The following is a 19,944-nucleotide window of genomic DNA, read 5'->3' as shown; positions in this document are numbered from 1 at the left end:
TAATCTAGGCGCTTCCGAGCAAGGTATCTACAATGTCTGGGTGTTGTTGTGCGCTAAACTGTCGCTCTAACTCTGCCAATGGATCCAAAGTGCAACTGTACAAGTTTCCGTCGGACTCGGCTCAAAATACAGCGTGGAGCAAGGCTGTGCGCCGTAGAAAAACTTATTACCAATGAAGTGCACTGTGGTAAGAAAACGTTCTTGTTTGCTTCCTAATAGTCGTGCTGCTATCAACCACTTTTTATTTAGCAGAGCATTAAAGCGTAGGCGTGCCCATATCGAACCCACAATTTGGACGCCACAGCTACTAATAATCGAGTAGCCTCCGCCCTGTTTTGAGTGCGGGACAAAATTGTTTTGCAACCTAAATTATTTTCTTATGGAAACATATTTATTTCGCTAGTGGCCATGTGATCGTAGTTGCCGTAGCAAATGACTAGTTTAAAGCGGAATGAGCTGCTCGCTGTGTTAATATACACATGGCAATCGCTGCTCCCAGCTAAGCAGCTTTTTTATATTTACGTTACAGCATTGTGGCCAGCACTTCCGTGAAACCGACCTCGTATTCACGACAAGCTACACAGAGTGTCGTCAAGGTTACAGTTCTGAGTAGTATCTCTGCCTACCATTCTTAGCTTTATCTATCCATATAACCATAAATGGGCTCTCAGATTAATTTTGTGCCTGTCTTATTGTTTATTCAAGCAACTCTGAATGCAGGTGAAAATTTCCTCGTAACTTCATTTCTGCCATTGAAATAAATGCCAGGTAGATTGTGTAAAACTTCTCATATACTTCAAAAGACTGGCAATATTAGATAACACAGGTAACCCAAGTATAACCCTCTTCATCGCTAGCACTAAATATTTCAAGAGGTAGCTCCAGAGCAGCGTTGAATAAAATAAAACGCATTCGCGTAGGGTGAAGCCGACTTTCAGTATGATATCACTACGATGACGTCACATAGGCTTGCACAGGCCTTGTAGTAGTCTAGGTGGCGTTGGTACAGTAGTATCCTCCTAATGATGTGGCCCATACTGATTGGAAGGCGGCTGGTGACGTTCGTAGGAATGGGGTTTCGTAGTCCGCAGTTTCGTTTATTGCATAAGCATGAAATACATGAGGAGGCTTGACTGTAGGGCACAGTCTCCAGAATTTGTTTATATGTAAAACACCAATCTAGCGCCCGTGCCTTACTGGCATGCCCTCACCATCCTGGTGAAGCGTGAGCATGCAAAGAATGCGGCGCCTAAAATATACAAGGCATTCGCTCAGAATTCCAAATTGTGGCATCAGGTGTTGTCCATTTCATCCGCTGTATGAGCGTCCTTTTTAATTCGTAAGAATTGAATGGCTATGTTTGCGGTTTCGTGTCATCATGAGCTTGTCCGCACGATTACGTTCGAACGAATGAGTTTATAACAAAATGAATGGTCGCATCAGATATAGCATCAGAACATGACATGTAAAATCGGGAGGTGAATGTGGGTTAATTAGTTAACAAATATAGCAAATTAGGTCAATAAGGCGTCAAAATATCCGGAAGGAATAATGTCGACGTTAATGGGGGTCTCGTGGAAGTCGATTTCCGGTGGCGTAGACAACTTCCGGTGGTGGAAAATGTGAAATGTTTGAACGTGAATAAGCGGAAATAGTCGAGATTTGCGTGCACAGATGCGTGAGGACGGTTAGAAAATGTGTAAAGACAGGTAATAAACCAAATGCAGTATGAAAAATTCTAAAAGCACTGCAGAATCTGTAGTGTAAAAATCCGAAATCCTGAGCATTGCTGCTGCAGAAGGTAAGTACATCGCGTGCCCCTTCTTGAACACAACCAGCGCTCCGTTGGACGCATCAAAGTTCACTGGCGTTCTGTAATTGGTTTACAGCAAAGAAAAGGCGCAGTATCTATCACTCTCCGGATCCTGTTAACACATCTCGCGGAAACAACAGCAACGCTCAGAGTTACGCATTTCTCCAGTGCATATTCTGCACTGATCTCATAATTTTTTTATATAATAAAACTGTTTTCGGCCTCCCATATAATTTCCGTGGCAATTGCGCGTAAACTATAAGCCAAGTCAATTATGTATATAGCAAGACATTCGCAGTCCTTAGTGGGTAGGGCTCAATGGTTGATGTGTGTATACGTTAGAGGCAAGGAAATTTCAAATTTCTTCTGGCATATGTGGACACCGCACCTTTGTCACATGATCTAAAAATCATTATGAAAACAAAACATTAACGAAACAATAAATGTGACATAAGGTCCACTTTCATGCACACTGTGGATCCAAAAATGGATGTTATTTTATTTTTCGTTTGCAGAGAAATATAACCAGACAATAATTATTGAGACAATCTATGATTTTACCTTTTTATGGGATGGCGTAAAATGGTTTTAGTCAGTATCTAAGAACTCTGGGCATGGTATGGGATGTATTTTGTCTTATGCCATTATACATTGCATTCGAGTGACCGCAAAGTCTCACAAATATTCTTTCTGCTGGAGTGTACAAAGTAACTAAGAACATTGGTAGCCGAGTGCAAAAAGCCATCATGGAGTGAGGTGGACATTGGCACGCGGCGTGAGATGAATGAGGCCGTGAATTCGCTATCGTTGCAAATCATTGCCTACCCCATTTCCTAAACAGCGAACAGTGTTAAGAGAGACCTACCGGTGAGCTTCTCGGCCGGCCTCAGTGTGCTGACGACGAAGTGCACTGGCGATCGGTGTCCCTTGGGGTTGGCCGAGTACAGGAACACACGGAACGTGGCGCCACCCTCCAAGCCGCTGAAACTGAATGCCGGCCCCGAAGAGGATGAAGCATTGGCTACCAACCGATCCGTGTCCGCCTCGCGTAGCTCTGCCACGAACGTCACCGGTGCGACGCCGCCGTCCCAGAAGCCCTCGGAGCATTCGAACGACACAGAGTCCTCGGTGCCATTGACCTGGCTGCAATTGTTCACGGGCTCCGGAGGACCTGTGGACGAAGTGTATCGAACGTTCCTAAAATTGTTCCTGGAACTTGTCTTGCAGAACTCAATCATTTCGAACCAAAACGGGATTACTGTGCGCATATAGATCAACAGTATCTGGCTATAAGAAAGACTGAAGAAGAACTCCAAAAAGGAGAAGGGAATGAATACTGTGAAGAAGTCTAATAAGGGAGTAATTATTCGTTATCATCCACCTGAGTGCAGCCAAACGGCTACAAAGGAAAGATATACAGCTTTCTCAGAAACCAACACTATTCCCACTTCGAGTTACAGATCAATTTGCTCTCGCTCTACCATCTGATCTGCTAGCCGTCCTGGTTAGCTCAGTCGGTAGAGCGACTGCCCCGGAAAGGCGGTGGTGCCGGGTTCGATCCCCGGATCAGGACGAATTTTCTTAGAAAGCTGTATAGCTTTCCTTAGTAGCCGTTTGGCTGCACTCGGGTCGATGACAACGAGTAATTACTCCCTTATTAGAAATATACTCCACCTTGGGGATTTCCCCTAAAATATTTGAGAAAAAGTCTGCCCAGAAACAAGGAGAAATACTAATTGTGGTGCTAATGCCAAGAAGTGTGGGCAAGAGCGCTGAAAAAGAAATGGGCATTGCCCACGACCGCTTTTAATGAAAGGACGGCGAAGAACCACAGAGATAAAGTGCTTAAAGTAGGAACGACAGTTCGGTATACTGCGCACAAGGCTGACCATGTTCGTAATAGTTTCAAAGCGCTCATGCAGCGTTTCCCATGCCAGTTTTAAAACGTGTTTTGTTCTTCGGCAAGAGCGAGTCAGAGGAGTGAGAACAAAGCAGATAAACAAAATAGGAACTGATTCAGCTAAAATGGCCAAATTCGAAATAACTATCTTAAGGAAATCGCGTACGTTCCATTTCGCTTTCATTGAAAGGTTACTGTAATCAGATTAGGCTTCAGGCAAAGATAGGCGAAATTGATAATTGGAGAGTTTATTTCATGCACTATTTGATTGTTCGGGTAGTTAAGAGACTTTAAGAGTCGGTATGTTACTATCCGTAGCTCAGGGATAGAAAGATGGAAGCTTTAGATTCAATAACGGGAGAGTAGGGCTGCCAACCAAGAGTGGTAGCATTGTGCACTATATATGCTATCGCTGCAATCTAGCCCCATTCGTAGTGAACTAGTGTTATCGTGCAGTGGTCGGTGAAGCTGATATAGTCTCGCCCAGCCAGGCTCGAAACTCAGGCTCGGTGCGCTTTGTTTATTTTACTTATTTTTGGATGATCTGGCTTCAGTCACCCGCCTACAGCTTATCGTAGTACTCAGAGTATTGGTACTAACGGGTTAAAATGCAGATAAAGTTCTAGAGCAGTGATATAGACAACCTGGTTTGGCAATCGAAAGAGCTGTGCCGGGACCCCAAATCGCTACACGGGATTTAATTGTCCCTAAATATTGGGTTTGAAAGCCTGGTGGTCACGGTCCGGTTTTTACCGCACATGATTAGCCACCTAAGCTGAGTGCCTGGCTAGAGACCACTTAGCGCGAAAAGATAATGTGCTCTAGAATGGTACAAATCTTTTTCCAAGAATTGTTTGTTCCGGTTGTTTGTGATGCAAGCCTATTGGGAATGGAACTCGTATAATTATCAATGCTCACCTCGTGGACTAAGCCTGCTCTTTAACTGTGTATTTGATGGTAGCCGTGGCTTTTAAACGGGCTGGATGTAATCACGGGTTCTGAGTAATCACTTCGCGACTTCTTGCTAGCCACGCAGCAAAAAGCGTAACTGAGATTGTATGTAATATGTCCCCTGAGGGAAACTTTATTATTGACACATAATCTTCATAGTGATATTGACAGGAATAATTTTAAGGGAATTCATGGTAGACAGCGAGGCAGGACCCACGATTCAGCCGAGTTCTCTACACTTAGACATTGATTAATGCCACGCAATAATCAGAATTATTAAGCAGCGCCGCGCAGCACGTGCAGTGGCTCTGCCTCACTGTATACGGCGCAGCATGCTCCCACTCACTCTCACTTTCGCTCACTTTTTGCTTTCAGTTACTCACCCCACCCACCCTGAACCTGATGCTATAATTAACACCTTGCCCGAAACGAATATGCTTCTCTTTTTACTGATATTGCAAGATCGGGAAATCTAGGGGATTGCCGAAACACAGCGCGCTGAGGCTATTTTTCCGGCGTTCTATTTCTCGGCAGTAGAACCCGCACTGTACGAACAGTACGTTATCACAGCTCTGGAGCCATTCTGGCGATAACTTCTCGATTAGGCAAGGTTTTATATCAGCTCATACCTTGTTTCTGTCTTGTTTGCTTCGTTTGTTTTTGTTACACAAATAAATGACTCCAATGAAAAAAAGAATTATTTTCTTGAGGGTACACGGATAGATTTGCAAAGTGAGGGAGTATACGTTGTTTCGTAGCACAGTCCCGCGCTTGTCACAGTACAGTGTCATCTGAATGCATTGTAGTACAATTCACTGTGATCTGAATGCATTGTAGCAAAACAGGCACCGTTGCGTTCTTTGGTAAAGAGTCGGTAGAAGGGGGGGGGGGGGGGGGGGGTAGACTGTAGCAGCTCTTCTAAATCCCTTCTCTTCTGTTCAGCAACGACGCAAGTGGCAATATTCTCTGCGCTGAAGGGTATGACTCGTGGTATTCCGTGTTCTTAGTGTTTGGCTTCATTAGCGCGAAGTCATAATGCGATTGAGTCATTCTGTTTTACACTGCACGCAAATTTAGGTAATTATTGCCTTGTAAATGAGCCTCTCTGCCTAAACATACAGAAAGCAGAACAAACTGCACAGCGGAAGAGTGTCGTCGCAATGTTTGTTTCTGGCAGCAGCTATAGATTGTAAAATTACACAAAATCAGACATGAGTGAAGGGATTACTAAAGGTGAAAATAAAGGTGCGGCATGGTCACATCAAGCAGCACAATATCTGTTGGGAATTTCGGTCGCGCTGATTCTTTTAAACATGACGTGATAGCATGAATAAGCGAAGAAAAAAACTGTAAGCTGTAGTTCAGGCATTAGCATAATTCCCTAAAAAAAGCGATATTTTTTAGGTTTGCTCACCTGCATTCACGACAGGGCATATGTTTACGAACCTTACATGCCAAAGCAGCAAAGCACACTGCGTCAGCGAAATGCCAAAGAGGAGAGGAGAGGACTTTGTGAACCATTAAGCAAAAGCGGAAACAAATTGAATTGCCTTAAAAACCGGTGAAATATTATAAAAATGAATTTGCGTAATTTCTTCATCAATAATGTTCGTCTTTTGCATTCTAATTTTTTTTTTGTACTTGCATATCAGTTGGCGGTACGCATGACGGTGTGTATCAGATAATCCTTGATTCATTTTATTGTTTCCTTCTATGTGTCCTCAGCGCATTCCCTTCAAATGAACGAAACTGCGTACGAAATAGCCAATCATTGCGGCACTGTTTTTCATAACTGCGTGCCCTGGCTCAGGAAGCGAATTCCATGCTGCTTTAGTAATTGCTTTCGATGTCGCATGGTACCTTGCTCTGTGTTCAGTTCGTAACTAGTGCGGATATGAAGAAAGCGTTTTAATGAGCCATTAGTTATTGCACTTTCATCCGCAAAGAGGAAAGGCCAGGAACTCCAATACCGTTTGTATGCTGTTAACCGTTTGTATCTTATGGATTTTCAAAGAATTGCGAAATCGCTCGAACCGGCTAGGAAAGTTCCGGTTACTCGCCGGAGGAAGTGCAGGCTTGTGAATCTGAGGACAAGAAATCGGTCGGTCCCGAGTCGCGTCATAATGAGCGTGCTCGCTCACAAACGTGCGCCTATTTGGAAGCTGTCTTCAGTAATAGACGCGAAGGAAAAAATCAACAGATTCTTTAAGCAATTTCCGCAGCCGAGGGCAGCGTTGCTGACACCTATGTTAAAAAGTCTAAAACTCTCAAAGAAGCTCTTTTGGTTCAGTAATCTGACCTTTATTCATTACGCTAGATCAGCACGGCGAAATCTCGAGAGACTCACCATTGTCAAAAGGAAAGCAGCCCTTTCTCTCTGAGCCATTTTTGAATCCGTTGTTGCAAAAATACATAGGGCGAGTTTGGAAGAAGAAAAAAGAAGGGGGGGGGGGAGGGGGAGAGGTGGCTAGAATATTTTATGATTCTGTTGGTCGTGACCCGAAACTGGTTCACATGCTTATACATTGCCCGCTTGCTGAACCTTTCACTGGCGACGTCCGCTGCATAAATGTGGTACAGGCCACTGCTCGTAAAGTGGCAGTGTCCGCCATTTAGTGCCGCGCTAACTCAGCATACACACATGTCGGAAAGGCTGCGCTGGAAGAAGTGTTCAAATTCGCAGCATACCCTTGGGCAACCGTCTCAGAAGAAGTGGCTGGCCAACGGAGAATGTGGAAAATATTAAATGTCCACTGCGCGTTTATTTTTTATTTTTAGAGAAACGCGAATCAGCAGAGAATGGGGGAAGGAGATGCGAGGGATGTTAGAAAGCGGATCATTTGGTACATGGAAACCTTCGTTTGAAGAATACTCCTATACATACTAGTCTCATTAAATCCCCGTAAAGAGAAACAAGTGGAACAGATACAGAAGATGCAGTATAAAAAAAATCAGTATACAACTGATACACTCGTCGAATCAAGCAAAACGGAGTAAATATTAGGAAAGTGTACTTTCACGTGACAGAAGATGTACCGCTCCGCATTTATAAGTAATATGAATGCACACACGAATTAATTGTTGGTGCGTATGCTCTTCTGCTACATATAGCGCATCTCGTTTCAATGAAAAAACCGAGCTTTGTTTTGCAAACATCTGAGTGAAGTCTAAAAACGAATGCAGAAGAACATACTGAAAACAACAGGCGTTCTGAACAAACTAAGTTTCAACTGTCTAACGTCTCACACTATGTACTCGAGAAGCTTCGGACATGAAACGTAACTCACTCAATTACCGTAACAAAGTTTCTATTCGAAGCACTCTTTTGCCACCCTCGCGCCTGTGCTGTTGGGGAACATTGGCGTCTGAAATGTCGCAATATTACTCTAACGTCGGGCGTTTAGACTTGAAGGGTGCAAGCTGCTGGTGTAGCACATTCTGAGGACGCAGCATCCGCACTCCCTGTATACAAATCCAATTTACACCGAAGGGCTCTGAATGCTCCCGGTGTTAAAAAAAATCCGCTTATAAAGAACAAAAACAGCAAATTACAAGCATTCCCTCTCTATTTTACAAACGCAGGGGGAGGTTGTCCGGAGTTACAGCGGCTATTATGGGGGTGGGAGGGCTGCAGGAGAGAGAGGGGGTAAAAAGAGGTGCGGGTAAGGAGGGGGTGGAATGACATCCTATTTGGTCGGGAGGGGGGCCTTAGCGAGACTTGGAACTCATTAGCATGTAGCGCGAGCCCGCTCGCAAGCACTCACCCGCGGGGACGATGGTGAAATTGCATGGCCTCTGCTGCTTGCCGATCTCGTTAGCGCCCCAGCAAAGCAGGAAGCCGAAGTCGTCTTCGTTGAGCGGCGAGTAGACGGCCGTGCTTCGTGTCAGAGCGTGGCTGTAGCTGGCCAAGTCAAGCCGCTTGCCGCTCGACGAGCTGTTGAAACGCCAGTAGAAGGTAACATCCGCCGGGTCCGCCTCCAGCTCGCAGCGTACCGAAACAGACTCGTGGCGAGAAACGCCATAGATGTGTTTCTGGTCCGGCTTGCACACGGGTGCGTCTGCGAGGGCACGAAGCGGTGGGAACATCCTTTTAGTCGCAAGTTTTGCTATCTTGTGCAGCAGTTACGATGTATCAGTGCGAATTAAATGCTGTGGTATTGCTCTAAAACAAACAAAAAAAAACATAAATAAATCCAAAGCAATTACACGCTACATCCGGGTCTAAACAAGTCAGAATTAGCTAGAAATTGTAAGAGCTTGCTTACTCGTAGTACCATTCCCCTGGACCTCAGTCGTTGAGGAATGAGCTCCATCAGATCAAGTTTGTAAACGCTACCGTTAACTTTGTTTTTCACTGTATGGTCTCATATGTTTAACTAGAAAGACAAGAACAATAAAATAAATCCTTGAACAATCACTGCGCAATTTCCTAATTCATTTTCCCCCTTTTTGTTAACTCCCGTGAGCAAGAAAATGAACGCCTGAAGAACAAAAAAAGAAATTGCATATTGTTCATTTTCTTTTCCGTCCTTTTATTTAATTATTTTGTTTCTTTTCGCGTATTTTTTGGAACTATATGCGCCCTAAAGACTTCTCACGTGAGATGAACTCAAGCTCCATTTTTCACAAAATTTAAGCGTGTTATAATCCAACAATCCCCAAACAATCAACGAGGAAAAGGTTAGCCCCCAAGAAGTTGTTAGTTCTGCCATAGACACGGAACATCTCCCAGGTGGCTTCGCATGTGTTGTGTGTAGTTGCAGCTTAAATCAGACTGCCTAGCTTTCAGTGGCGATTACGCATAATTAATTAGCACGATTTTATCGTCACCAGAGCAGTAGCTGTGTGTATACGCCCGGTGCAGCTCAATTACACCCGCCACTGCTGTCTTAGGTACCCCCTCCTATGCCAGCTTGAGCAACACTATCCCCCACAGACAACCTCATCTGATCCGCCCATTTAACTTTAAACCGCATCCTGCTACGCTTGCGTTATCTCAGAAATCAGTTCGTTACATCTAACTAACCTGCATGGACATCACATGCCCTACCCCTGGCTACGTCTTCTTGTTGATTTCGACTAGAAAGTCAGTAACTCACGCTTGTGCTCTTACCCATTTTATTACCCAACGGTTGCAATTTTCTTTTCCACAGCTTACTACGTCGCTCAATGAAACCTTTTTCGCTAGCCTAAGCGTTTCTGCTCCATAGGTGAATATTGGTAAGGTACAGCTGTTGCATACTTTTTTTCTTTCTTGCGCAATACTAGTGAACTGCCATCCTAATCTGAGAATACCTACGAGCTACGCACTGCCACGTCCTCAACGTTCTAGTTATTTCACTCCCGAAGGTCGGATCTGCGGTCGCTATTTAGCCAAACTCCATTCTCATAGCTTTTCCATCGTCTCGCTACCCATAGCAAAAGCAGTTTTTTTTTTTCGTGAATATTGCACATCGCTGTAGTTTTGGGAATAATAATTTTGTGCCCATCTTACTGCTTTACCTGTCCTGTCTTCATGTATTCACCGAGCACGTGGTGACGCAACATTCAACTAAGTTGGGCAAATCCTGTTCTGGAGAGGGAGTAGGTTAAAGGCTCCGTTGATTGGGATAAGTACTAGTTAATAAATTCTATTCAGGTGGGAATTCTTAACTATCCAGCGGTGAATTTCGCAGCCCCAGGAAAACAAAATGAGCAATGCTCGTTTCCCTTTTTTTTTTTTTTTTTTTTAGTAAATATGACGCATGCGCAAAAAGACGGCGGCGGTACATAACATAACTAGATGACCTATGTACGGCACAAATCCAATTTGTATTTCACAACATGGCAGCTTAAAAGCACTACCAGCTTTTGAAAAAAAATGCATTCAGGGCTAAGAAAGAGCAGTGCGAAAAAGAAAGACAGATGAAAAGGTACAGGGTAACGCAGAGATGGCGCAAAAGCGACCTAAAGAGATAGAAAAGCGAGCTAAGCGCATTTGCTTTCAGCTCATAGTGCCGACAACGCTGAGCTGGTTTACTGTCCTGTCGTTACAGAGTCGGCTCACTTCGCGCACATAGTGTCCCGCGAAGGCAGTTAGCAGCGACAACGACTTGGACTGCTCTTTTATCGCGCCGTTTTACAAGGCTTAGTACGACGTTTCTGTTGCTCTCACCGAGGGGCCGACTGGCCGCTTGCGCTGTTCTGGGCTTTTATTTTATGACTGCTGAAAGCACTGGTCCACTTGGCGAACGGCGGTTAAGTTTGATCCTTTGTATACAGGCCGACGAGTAGCGGACTTGCGCCACAGGCATTCCCATGCGAGTTCTACCGCACGCGCCTCGCACTCGCTTGGCAATGGCATTTGGAAAGGAAGCTGCACGCTCTAATGAACGCCTGGTTTATACCTCTGGCGGTTTATGACTGGAAGTAATGGTCGTAGTTTGCTAGCAACACAAAAAAAAAGTGCCTAAGAGCAAAACTCGGAGGAGGCTGGGAGCGTCCAGATTATCGCCCATAAATACTCGAGAAAACGATTATGCCCGTACATGTACCATATGCGTGTATTCATACTCTGGCTCAACTAACAACTTCAGTAGGGTATGCTCATTTTTGTACTGTGCGAACAGTTTTTCCAGCGCAGGAAGAGGGTTGCAGCGTATGATATGAAAAATGGTCCAAAGATGCTCAGCACTGAGCACGAGAGAGAAGTTCAGTGAATTCCACCGCTTGCGACTCTCAAAGCTCTCAGACGCGGAGAGCACGTTCATTTTTCAATATGTATCCTCTGTTGAAATTCCACCGGTACGGCTTGTTGCCATCACGTGACTTGGGCCTGAACAGCCACACACAGCAGTGTGTCGCAAGATGATTTCGTAAGCTGGACGCGTAAGCTCGGCAGCTTTATGATCTTTTGCTTATCTCTCCCAGCACAATAATTATACCACTTTCTATTGCTCTGTTCATTTAGGTGTTCAGAGCATCCGCAAACATATATCTTGAATTCCTGACGCGTCACATACAGCACACACGACTGCACATAAAAATTACCACCCGCCTGGCTGGCGCACAGGTTCAGGCGCTCGACTACTGATTCCAAGGATGCGGAATCAAATCCCGGCTTCGGCGGCTGCTTTTTGGCGGAGGCGAAAAGCCAGGTGCCCGTGTGCTGTGCGATGTCAGCGCACGTTAAAGAATCCCAGGTGGTCGAAATTTTCGGAGTCCTCCACTACTGCGTCTCTCATAGCCTGAATCGCTTTGGGACGTTAAATCCCACAAACCAAGCCAAACGTAAAATTGCCAGGACACAATTCGCGCATTCGATACAGGGTAGAACATTCAACTAGAATTGGCAAAATGATTCAAGCTTATGTAGCTAACAATTTTGAAGTTTTACGACTCACGCAGCAAGATCCAATTTTTTATGTGTTCATTCCTCAAACCATAAAGCGATTTCTTAAGAAAAAAAAAAAAAAGCTGGGGTGTAAATAAAACGCTCTCCTATCTAATCGAGCCGACATTTCTGATTACTCCTATAAATATATAGTGACCGCCGTAAATCTTAAATACGAACTTTTTAATCGCGGCGCACGTCACAGTAGCTCCAGTAACGGCTTTCTTCATAATGTATTTCACACTTCAGTCGTCAGTAATTCTCCTAAACAACAACGTCGTTGCGCATAATTTGACGGCACTGTTCAGCCCTTTCATACTGCTAAGCCAGTTAATAAAAGAGCCAGGCTTGCCGGCCCATCTTTTTTCCTCGACCTGCTGTCGACTGGTACGGCCTGTTTCCGGCCATTGCTGGCATCGTCTATGTGCGTTTGCGGTGAGGGTCACTTGTGAGCAAAAATTAGTAATCATTAGGTGTACGTCGTCATTCATGTAATAGCAGCCGGAAAGAGTCATTTAAGGTAGTAAAAACGGCACGAATCGACTTTCCAGAACGCCCCCCCCCCCCCCCCCCCCCCTCCCCTCCGTCTCCGAGTTTGTGATCTGTGGCTTTAACGTCTAGCCAGAGTGCCATCTGATAGCATTTTCGTTTGTGTGCGTCCTTGCTGCGTTAACTATTGGCGCAACGAAGGGATAACGTCCTGTATAACGAGAAACTTCATTACTGCAGGAACACTTCACTGGAAATGGAGCTCATCAATACTGCTGGCTGCATGCTTCGACCGAAGCATGTAGTGTAGCGCAAAAAAAAACCAACAAAAACGGGTGAGGCATGCAGTGGAGCAGAGCAATGATATGGTGCAACGTATATTCTGTATAGGAGCGCTTTAGTAAAACAACCGCTGGACGTTTGCCAGCTGCCGGCCTGAACGCTGGGTTGGGAAGCGCCGAATAAATGATAGTCATTAACAAAGCCGATATGCTGAAGGTCAGCATTGCAATGTATATCTGCATAATATTGCCACGCGATGCGCCCAAGGGAAAACGGCTACGTTGCGGTGTCATGACCGATAACCTATTTGCCAGCGCCCGAGTCGGTAGATTGGGCTAAACGATGATTTATTCTGATAGATTCAGTTTAAGGCTAGGCCTACATGTATAATGTAGATGTTTTACAAGGCGTTCGTCAAATATGCGTGCTACAATGTCGTACCTCTGCACCGATTACTACTGTCTACAGCGGCCAAATATCTATAACAAGCATATGAATATCAGGAAAAGAAAAGACCACTTAATTGCCTCAGTTCTCGTTGGACACCTAAAGGAAGACGTAAGTGAAGAATCAAGTACGGAGTAAAAGAAAGAAAGAAAGAAAGAAAGAAAGAAAGGAAGGAAGGAAGGAAGGAAGGAAGGAAGGAAGGAAGGAAGGAAGGAAGGAAGGAAGGAAGGAAGGAAGGAAGGAAGGAAGGAAGGAAGGAAGGAAGGAAGGAAGGAAGGAAGGAAGGAAGGAAGGAAGGACTGAAGGACTGAAGGACTGAAGGACTGAAGGACTGAAGGACTGAAGGACTGAAGGACTGAAGGACTGAAAGACTGAAAGACTGAAAGACTGAAAGACTGAAAGACTGAAGGACTGAAAGACTGAAGGACGGACTGAAGGACTGAAGGACGGACTGAAGGACTGAAGGACTGAAGGACTGAAGGACTGAAGGACGGAAGGACGGAAGGACGGAAGGAAGGAAACTAGACGGCACTGGAAGATTTTGACCTCCCGGAGAATGTTTAATGTGCAACCAAATGCCACAGTATACGGATTCTGAAGCTTTTGAGACAAAACTCATATGCCATGTAGGAGGATTCCACCGCTACAACCGTGATCTTCTCTCGTCCGAGTCGTGATATGCAACTTCTATGTACTGTGCTAATTCCTGTTTCTTTTGAAATGTGTACAATTTAAACAAAACAAGCGTAACCAGCAAACCGTCGACTCTGGCCAATGGCTCAGATCAGAAAGAAACAAAAAGCAAGGGTTGTAAACACAGTTGCACTGAATCTATCACGATACGAAACGATCTTCACTTTTTTTCTTGTGTGTATTCAACGTAAGCGTCTACCAATGCCGTCAGGACGAGTAAAGTCCTCAATTATGCTAGAGAAGCAGTTTATATATGTGAGTTGTATGTAGTGCTTTTTTTTTTTTTTTTACATATGACATGAGTTTATGCTTTCGTTAGATCCTAACTGTGAAGACAATATATTATATGGGTTTGCTACACCACACTTTTTTTCGCTTAACGCGTATTACCGACTCTTTGGATATCATTTGTTTCTGCATTAAGAGCGCCTGGGGTCATTGATTGCAGTGCATGCGCGCTTGGAAATAATAGGATGATGTCTAGGTGTACCATTAATTTGCGACCACTCTTATGCATCTGCGTGCGTCTGAAAATAATTGCCGGTCACTATCCGCGAAATGTCGTCCTCGTTGCAGCACTCATCTGAGCCTACATAACCGCGGGACTCCTATGTACAGGCACATTTCACGAACATGCATAGTCAACAAATCATTGTCCGACTGTCGATTAGGCTGTGTCTGCTTATCATGCCTGCTCAAGGCAACGCGCCCATGACGTATGCATTTTCTTCCATGTGCACCGTGTATCGATTTCTCCGCATCTACTTGGCAGAAGAAAAAAATACGAGGCAGCTGTATATTCGCTGCGTCCGGTGCAGAGCACTGATAGAGGCTAGGGCCAACTATATATGACTGCACGGCGAAATTATCGAACCGCGTGCAATGCAAGCGTATTCAGAGCGACCGCAACCAAACAAATCAATATGCACGAGTGAATTTTGCATGCGCAGTAGACATCAAGCGATCTGTAGCTCTGGCAGTACAAATACCGCAATCTGATATTTTGCTGATAAAGTACTAAGCTCGAAAAGGTAACGTTGTGTTGATTTTGTCTTAAAGGTTGTGTTTTCTATACCAATAGCACACATCTGTGTCCACCGTCGTTGAATGTCTCGTGATGTGGCCTATGACAAATTTGTTCCTAGCTATTCGCATAATGACAGGTTTAACATTTACCTGCGTAATTGCGAATTGTTTTAACACAGCACCTTCGGACAGACAAACGCGTTTTACGTTCGCAAGGAGATACTTCTCCAGCGCGAGCCAATGCCCTTGCTTGTTGTCGCTGGAGTGTGTTGCCAATTGGCTGCATTTGTTCTTTCATGTGGCGCGTTAAAAAAAAAAAAAAAAAAAAAAAAACCGTTTGTTAGCTTTCGTGTTGTCAGTGAGGCTCCACAGCAAAGCAAGGCGCAGAGGGCTTTTTTTTTTTTTTTTTTTACGTCGTAGTCTTATTCGCCTGTGCACATCATTGTAGGAGTGGCTTTATATGTAACCGTGTCATCCGCCCGTAAGCCGGCGCCAATTGCTTTAGATATACTGTAAATTGCCAGGTATATTGTGTTGGCCCGGAAAAGCAGCTCAGAAAGGCTCACATTGACATGAACAAGATGATGTGCATCTTTATAACCGACAATCCAAAAGCCGAGTCCTGTTCACATCAGAAACGACTTATGGGAGGATTACAAGTGTGTGATTGGACATGTAGCCCTCTAGAAAAAGAATGAAAGGAACGCTGTCACAGCTCAGTACGTCGTCAAATTCAAATCCTTTTTTCTTCGAACGGCTCTCAGTGCCCTGGGGCGATGCATTAGACTCTTTCAGACCACTGGTTGAAGACAGCTTCGGATCAATATCAGAGATCTATAGTCGTCTAAGCTATAAGTGCTTTCCAACGCTTTTGCAGCACTTCTCGTGCAAGGGTGTGGAAATCTAATCGTTACATACTCCCAGTAAGGATTGACGGCTAATTACAGATGGTGGTTCATGCTCCTTATTCTTAACCAAATACAATATCTCGTTAAGCCTCCTCTCCAAAATGTCGCACTGTGGTAATTTCAACTGGCGTTAATCAATGCTATAACATAACAGTGAACTCCTAAAATCTGGTTCATGCTGCCCAAACGTCAAGCGGCGATGGTGACTCACACTTGATGCGCAGCATGAACACGTTGCTGGTGCCTTGTCCCTCCCTGTTCATAGCGATGCACTTGTACCGGCCACGACGCCGTCGGTGCACCTTTTGCAGCACCAGCGACTGGCTGCTCACGATGACGCCGGCGCTGGTGTTGGTGGTGACCTCGCTGCCCTCAAAGAGCCACGTCACCTCTCTGGCCGGAGGGTTGGCGTCCACCTCACAGTCGAGGTACACGTCTCGTCCCTCTCGGATATCATCCTCCCGTAGGTTCTGGCCCAGTCGCAGCGACGCTAGGGGTTTGTCTGCGGAAAGCAAAATTATGCGAGATGCGAGGCTCAGGATCTGCTGATGTTCCGCTCTCTTTAACCGACGATAACAAGGTTCACGGGAGCGTATCTAAAGTGGAAATTAGCAAAACGTCTTTGAAAGATTGGCGAGTTAACTATACACAGTTTCGACATAAGGCTAAATGTACTTGAAGAAACTGGCGAACTCGTAAACTGATTTAAAACACCACATATATGGAAGAAAAAAAAACATTGTTGCTGCTGCCACCGCCCAGCTTCAAAATGAAAGTTCGTATACTTCATCAGTCCATCCATTGGCGGTATCTCAAGAGCGAATTTGCTCTGAGAACAAGTGGTTTTCATCTAAAACTTTCAAACTGCCTTGTGGAATCGTGCACTCTTAGTGCGAACACTGGTCACTCTATTTAGATCGCCATGGCGTCCTATCCGACGGACTGAAGCCAAGTGGCAGGCCATACACCCACACACACGCGCGCACACGCACGCACACACACGCACGCACACGCACGCACGCACACACAAACGCACGCACGAGCACACGCACATACACGCACACAAGCACATACACACACACAAGCACGCACATACACACACACAAACACGCGCGCGCGCGCGCGCACGCTAGCGGTTCACACACGAGTTTCACTGCGGCTTGGCCATGGAACATTCATTGCCTCCTTTTAATGCTAACTTGCTGGGATGCGTCTTGATTCAAGTGCATTTCGTGCTTCTTTCTAAAACCTTTTTACAGAATACATGTAAGGGGAATAATGGTTTATAGTAGTAATAAATACAGTGTCCAAGAAAACGAATTGGGGTTGTATGGCCGAGAGGGGATGAAGAAAACGGGAAGTGATGCTAGTCTGTTAATACTCCAACGCCGGAGCGAATTAATTCCGTTCATAAGTACGCCGCTAATGCGCTGGTATTACTGAGCATGGTGTGCAATTTCTAGGATGTGCCTGTGATTCTAGTGTGCTAAAGAAGCATAAAATATTACATAAAAGTACTTCGTCAGAGAGGATTCCCTGTAAGGAGTATGCAACTTCATAGCTACGGAGGCACAGTGTTCAACCTGTTTTGTGTGTTTTTCATATATGAAGACGATAGGAAGTGTTAGAAAGGGCGGTCTGATGTCATTGCAAAGTACTGAGGAGTTAGTAAGTGGTGGTAAAGAAGTGACACAGGGACTGCGTGTTTCCATGGCAGCGAAACATACCTGATCAGAAGGGAAACAACGCCTTATCGAAATTGGCCAATTCATTGTGTTTTAAAACATCATCCAAGACGCTTTCCCGGTTCACTTGAAATTGGACATTCACTTGAAATCGGTTGGAATATGTTTTGTAGGTACCGGAGGGATTCTCTTCACATGTCCACATCACATTTGGTCATGGCAGCAATGCAGGCGTTACTCAATTTGTCGTGAGATGTACTCCTTGTTCTCGCCTTCAAACCTTGTTATTGCTAGCATGACCTGTCATTTTTTTCATCTCTCTCCGGTTCACGGCAATAAGCTAAAATAATTTCGAAAAATTTCCCCTTGATGTTCATCTTTAGATTCAGGTTCATGCTATTCAAATTCATCTTCGGGTGCGGGAGATCTTCTCTTAAGTTTCTTTCCTGAAAGTGGAAGCTGGAAGCATTCCACGCGCAACACCAAACTCATTGCGCTTCATGACGGTACAGTTTTGTTCGTTCTGAAACATTCTGCAGAGAGCCGCCAGTCGATGGTCACTGTTTACAACACGCGGCCCTACCATGCAAACAATGAACTGGGCAACCGTGCCTCAAAGCTGCGTAGTTTGGCTTTACGATAGGTGTGTTCACCAAAAATGTAAAACAAATCTCATAAATAAAACTTAAAATAGTTAGTAACCTGTTATTTGATCCATGCCTGATGTATTTATTGCCCATATTCATTTATTGTCACCAAGCAGTATGAGGAAAAAATGATGCAGCCCGCTCCTGCATGAGCCTGAAAAAAAGCTTACAATATTGCCCCCCCCCCAAAAAAAAAAAAAAAAAAAAAAAACTTAGTGGGGGTTTAGCTCTGGTTAACCCTAGTTGAATTGCGAAAGCAACGGCTGAAGCTTCTTCTGCCTGCTACATCATTCCCCTACCACGCTCTATCAGTTTAAGGTGCTACGTTTTTGGGGACACTTAAGCTCATCCGTTAAGGGTATAACGCGAGAGCGTAAGCTACCATCCCGCATATAAAGTCACGCTTCAACCAAGACGTATGGACGTGTCTGCGTGTCGTAGGGGTAACGAGAATGCAAACGGTTCTGGTAGGCTGGTTCTGATATCACCCTATCGTATGACAGGAGCAACCAGAGTTGGCAACTCCTGGCCGTGACATAAGGGTAACGTGAATTCAAATGTCATGGCAGGCTTATTTTTTTTTTTTTATGAGGAGACCGTAGCCTCTTCACGACGTAGCTGCGGCCACCCGAGGTCTCGCTTTGCTGTCGTAGTATTGCTTTCAAAAAAAAAAACGAATAATAGCACCGTCTCCTGCACATAACAAAATTTAAGGGGTCTACCAACGCTAGGGCTAAGTTTGTCTGTAGCCGAGGCACCCGCAGGTGCACACACGGCGAGGGTAAATTGGGAAGGGCGCCTCTCCCTCTGAATTTCCCTAACCCCAGTGTGCTAGGCATCAAAGACGCCGCGGAAGAGCCAGTCGTCACTAGTCGCCGATGGCCTAAATTTATTAGCGGTTTACCGGCAGCTCAATGGTGTCACGTTAAAATGCAGGTTTAAGTAATTTAAGACAAGTCTTCAGCAACGAAGCGAGAAGAAAAACATGCAGGCCACGCGACAGCTGTTTCGATCAGTCGGTCAATACATCATTACACTGGAGCTGCATAGGACGTCGCTATACATGCGCATATCACCGACTTCATTATATACTGCAATAACGTATCGTGAAATAAAGTCTAACAACAAAGTGCTCTTGTCATCGTGTTCTTTTTCTTGATGGTACACGCCGGTCGTCGCATCATTCAGAATTTCACGGAATTATACCTTTAAGGGGTGCACCAGGCTCGCGCTCAACTTTCGGAAAATGGAGATCGCCGCGAAAACAAGTAGGTAATCCATTTTACTGGGCACTTATGGAAACTGTTGAACGAACATTCGTCTTTCTTACGAAGGCTGTATTTACTCGAAAAATAAAAAAGAACGCGTAGACGTTGCACCGTATTTTTGGGTATTTATTCTTCAGCACAACTGGGTCCCCCGATCAGAAAACACTGCCTCAGCGACTGATTACAGTGCATTTCGTCATGATAATTTGTAGCTTTTCTCGACGATATCGAGCATGGCATCCAAGAGAAACACGATGATCTGACACGCCCCTAGCTTTAGTGTAAATGCAAAACAGACATTTATACACAGGAATGGGGAAACTTCCCTGGTCAATATAAATCTTTGTAGGCTCTATACTAAAAGCATGGTGTCAAAAAAAGGAGGGCGCCGACGGCAAACTACGAGGGGCGAATGCAATGCCCCTATAGGAGGTGGGTATCCGTGATTAGGATTATAAGGCGT

General features: G+C 44.9%; 1 protein-coding gene across 1 annotated transcript in view; it reads right to left on the bottom strand.

Annotated features, from left to right (window-relative positions):
• The window catches only part of LOC146186221 (protein turtle-like), a 198,262-nt gene that overhangs the window by 20,921 nt on the left and 157,397 nt on the right, over positions 1–19,944 (bottom strand). Inside the window, exons 6-8 of the mRNA XM_084608006.1 lie at positions 16,093–16,383; positions 8,429–8,722; positions 2,679–2,984 (exon numbers count right to left, since the gene is read on the bottom strand). Of these exons, the coding sequence (XP_084464132.1) occupies positions 2,679–2,984; positions 8,429–8,722; positions 16,093–16,383 (891 nt within the window). The remainder of the gene's footprint in view (positions 1–2,678; positions 2,985–8,428; positions 8,723–16,092; positions 16,384–19,944) is intronic.

This window comes from Amblyomma maculatum, chromosome 6 (genome assembly GCF_055883805.1).
Source record: "Amblyomma maculatum isolate TAMU_Amacu chromosome 6, ASM5588380v1, whole genome shotgun sequence".
NCBI lineage: Eukaryota > Metazoa > Arthropoda > Arachnida > Ixodida > Ixodidae > Amblyomma > Amblyomma maculatum.
This window is presented reverse-complemented; position numbering and strand designations above follow the sequence as displayed.